This window comes from Urocitellus parryii, chromosome 6 (assembly GCF_045843805.1).
Source record: "Urocitellus parryii isolate mUroPar1 chromosome 6, mUroPar1.hap1, whole genome shotgun sequence".
Classification (NCBI taxonomy): Eukaryota; Metazoa; Chordata; class Mammalia; order Rodentia; family Sciuridae; genus Urocitellus; species Urocitellus parryii.
Window position 1 is genome coordinate 122,428,037 of NC_135536.1, and position 4,297 is coordinate 122,432,333.

Consider the following 4,297-nt stretch of genomic DNA (forward strand, 5'->3'; position numbering starts at 1 on the left):
ATCTTAGTATGAAGTCTTCTATCAACCGAAACTTTCTTTGCATTCCAAAAGTGAATCTAAACATATAATTGGCAAGTAGAGCAGCCTGACAGATTAAGAATTAAGTTCCATTTTCTTTCTCTTTTCAAGGTGCTTAGATCTACTTCATATTTTACCTTGTAGGATCTGCATGTTCAGATTTTTGGCATACAATTTCAATCTTCTGGCTTCCTTCAAGTCAAAGAATGCTTTCTTGGATGCTTTTAGATCTTTTGGTCTTTGTGTTTTATTGACTCCTTGTAGTTGCATTCTAGAAAATACTCCACCATTATCATTTCAAATATTTTAGCCCTTCTTCCATTTGCTCTTGTTCTCTTCGTTTGGAACTTTAGTTAAACATGTTAAACTTTCTTATTCATTCCATTCTCTCGTCCTTTATTCTGTGGCATTTGTTTTCTCTTGCTCCCTCCCATGACCAGACACCACAGGTTTAGTGGTATAACTACCACAGATTATCGCAGTCCTCTAGATCAGCATGGCTCAGCTGGGTCCCCTACTTAAGAGTCTCGTAAGTCAAAACGAATTTGTCAGTGGTGCTGTGCTCCCCTTGGAATCTCTTTCCATTTAGGTGGTTGGCTGAGTTCAGTTCCTCACACTTGTGGGACTGAGGTCCCCATTTCCTACTGGCTGTCAGCTCCACATTCCCTCTCATGTTTTCCATATGGTACTTTCCAACAGCAGTGGGCTGAGCCATATCTGCTTCTAATCATCTTCCAGTGTTCCTTGTCATGACCTTCTTCCCTATAGCTAGAAAAGGTTCTCTGCTTTCATGGCTGTCCACTTGGGCAACAGTGTACTTGCTGTTGAAGTTCATACCCTTAGCCACATTTGCAAAGGTAACACACAGGTGCCAGGGATTGGGTGTGGACATCCTTGAAGGGCTATTCTAGTTCTCACACTTCCATTTCCTTGGTTCTCTATGCTGTATCCAGAGTACTTTTTTCAGATACATCTTTCAGGTAATTAATTCATTTCAGCTTTGTCTAATCGGAAGGTCTTGGGGGTTGGTGTATCTAAAATGGTTTCCTTGTGTGCTTGGTTATTTGCAAGCTCTTTATCTGATTTTCATCCCAAGAATTGCATTTGCTTCTGCTCATTGCCAGTGGCCATTGTCAACCTGGGACCACTTTAGTCTAATTAAAGGGTTCTATAGTGGTGGGGTCTCTAGGTATAGTACAGCTTGCTCATAGCCGAGTCTATTCTCCCACCTCAGTGTCATTGGTATGTGTCCCAGAAGCAGCCCTAGCCTCTGCTTTGCCTCCTTATGGGAAGAACCAGCAAAGCTTTTAAAATTAAGTGTTTTGGGGCTGCTGAGGTTGTAGCTCAATGGTAGAGTGCTTGCCAAGCATGTGTGAGGCGCTGGGTTCAATCCTCAGCACCACATAAAATATATATATTTTTTACACAATGAAGTCATTAAAAAATGTCTGTTATGTGTTTTTATTCTTTAGTGGGAGGGCTATCAAAGGTTCCTGTCCACAATATTAACTAACTGCAAGTCTAGAACTTATATTAGTTTACTAGTTTTTCCCCTGAACATATTGTTTTTCTCCTTTTATTCCCAGCTCTTAAATTTTTTAGTTGTCAGTGGACCTTTACTTTATTTTTATGTGGTGCTGAGGATCAAACCCACTGCCTCACACATGCTAGGCAAGCACACTGTGCCACAACCCCATCCCAGTACACAGGTTCTTTAAAAAAAAAAAAAATTATATATATATATATAATTTTTTAGTTGTAGTTGGACACAATACCTTTATTTATTTTTATGTGGTGCTGAGGATCAAACCCAGTGCCTTGCATGTGCTAGGCGAGCACTGTACCACTGAGTCACAATCTCAGCCCAGTACACAGGTTCTTATATGCCTGTGAGTTGTGCAAACCTTACACTTAGCAGCATGAAACCTATGGATGAATGCATTTGAATTTAAAATATGTTCATTAATAGTGGCATTTAAAAGATGGTATGTCAATAATAGTCTGCTGTAATTTGGCAGAAAATATGAAAATGCTGTGATTTTGAAAAATGATGCATAACTGTACAAATGTTGATAGTAAAACGCCCTGATCTTAATTATTATAATTACAGCCTTTGAAGAAGATGGTGGAGAGGATTCGAAAGTTCCAGATTCTCAATGATGAGATCATCACTATCCTGGACAAGTACTTGAAGTCAGGTGATGGGGAGAGCACACCTGTGGAACATGTGCGCTGCTTTCAGCCACCCATCCACCAGTCTCTGGCCAGCAGCTAAGGGCTCAGGACTGTGCCCATGGCATTTATTAACTCTAATGGCATGTTCTTTCTGTAAACTGTTTAGTGAGATTTTTAGGGAATATTTTTCAGTATCTCTGTACCTGTTCAAGGGGGTGCTTTTCAATCTAAAATTTTAATTTTATAATATGGACTTATTTTTCTAGACTAAAATTATATGTTTTTGGAAATTAGGAAGTCTGAAAATACTGGCTGCCAATTGTTGCCATCATGTTCTTAAAAATTTGTTTGCAGTTTTCCTCTGAAATGTTCCAGTAGCCACCTGTCAGAATGCTGCTGAGTTCCTTCACTTACCCCTTAAGAAATGTAATACCAGCTAACTGTATTAAAATCCTATGCCAATTACCACTAAACTTTGTTTCATATTTGTTTAGGGATTTTTCTGATGGTCTTTTATGAAGAATTTTTTCTAAGTCATTGTCCCCATCCCTCTTGTGTCAGTGTTTCAGACAGTGAATTTGATTCCTCTGCTTCTGCTAAATCCAATTGTGACAAATTAACTTGTGAGATATGACTTAAAGGTTAGAGAAATAAAACTAATGAAACCCAATTGTGTTACTACAACCTGTCCTTGTTCTGTCTCTTATATCCAAGTTTACAGATGGGGTTCAGATTGAAGTCTGGGTCACTTTCAGCATTTTGAGGTGGGACATGATTAAAATGCTACTCTTCTGATCAGCACACAAATTTGCTTCATATTTAGGTTTTGGCAGGGATGAAATGAAAGCCAAGCCAGTAAGATATAAGACAACAGCTGTGTTGGCTGCTTCATTCTGGACATGAAGAAAGGACATGTATTGCCTTTATGTCATGTTATCCTATGACCTGGAGGCGAGCAGTTTGGGAAATGATTGACCTGGGACATAGAAGGACTGAGAAGACCTTAAATCCTGTCCCTAACCACTTTAGCTGTTATTCCCAAAGGCTAGGTGAACTGCCTCATGTAGATGGAGTTGGTCCTGTAGTTGGTGATCTTTCAAATGAAAGTTTTGATCAGAATCTGACCTACTACTAGAATTATAGAAATAGATAAAAATGGTTGAGAACTGGATACATTGGCACATATCTGTAGTCCCAGCTACTCAGGAGGCTCAGGTGGAACCACTTGATGTAGGAGTTCAAGGCCGGCCTGGGCAACATAGTGAGACCCTGTTTCAAAAAATTTGCATTATGGGACTAGGAAAAATCCAAATCTAGGAGCTTCAAGTTTCAGCTGGGTTTCAACCCTCACACCACAAATATATTACATGGAAGGTTGCAGTCAAGAATTTCTAACAGCTCCTTAGAGCACCAATAATAAAAGAAAGCTGGAAAAAGGACATTTCACAAAATTGGAGAATGTCAACTCTACCCTGATGAGGTCAACAAAAGCTGCATGGCATGACAGCACAGCCTCCACATAAGACTGCAGGACTGAGTGGTGCCTCACCACGACTAGCCAATGTGTAGCTTCAGACAGAAGCTTCTGCTCTTCCTGCCACAAGTGAGGACTGGGGGAACACCCAGAGGAATGGAACTGTCAATGCTTTTTTTTTTAAAAAAAAGGCCAATGACTTGAATGAATAGAGGTTCTAGGGCTGGATGGAGTTCATTATACTTTCCTATATATTTTTGCATGTGTTTGAAATTCTCCATAACCATTTCCTTAAACAATCAAAACATTTAATGATCCAAGTAAACCCTTAAGCAAAGCAAAATACTTGGTATAAAGACTGTATTTTATAAATATTTCAAGTCCGTTCCAAGCATTTGGACTTAGAACTTTGTTTCAACTTGTCTCTTTATTATGAGCTAAATTTAAGAAATCACTTTTTCTTCTGATTTTATTTCCCACTTATTAAAAGGTCTAAATAACAATTAACTTATTATGAAAATAGACTGAAAAGTATAAGAGCTGATATAAAATGGTCATAAAGGTTCCCATGGAATTCAAGTAACCAAAGAATAAATCCAGCCAAGGTACAAAGCAGAGCCCAGCCCAGCG

At 39.0% G+C, this 4,297-nt stretch overlaps 1 protein-coding gene across 3 annotated transcripts in view; it reads left to right on the forward strand.

Moving 5' to 3' along the window:
• The window catches only part of Cyfip1 (cytoplasmic FMR1 interacting protein 1), an 89,179-nt gene extending 86,286 nt beyond the window's left edge, over positions 1-2,893 (forward strand). For 2 of the 3 annotated variants that reach the window (XM_026400482.2, XM_026400480.2), the window contains exon 31: positions 2,129-2,893. In XM_026400482.2, coding sequence (XP_026256267.2) covers positions 2,129-2,293 — 165 coding nt within the window. In that variant the 3' untranslated portion in view covers positions 2,294-2,893. The remainder of the gene's footprint in view (positions 1-2,128) is intronic. The other variant, XM_026400479.2, reaches the window with a different exon arrangement.
• The last annotated feature ends 1,404 nt before the right edge of the window (positions 2,894-4,297 follow it).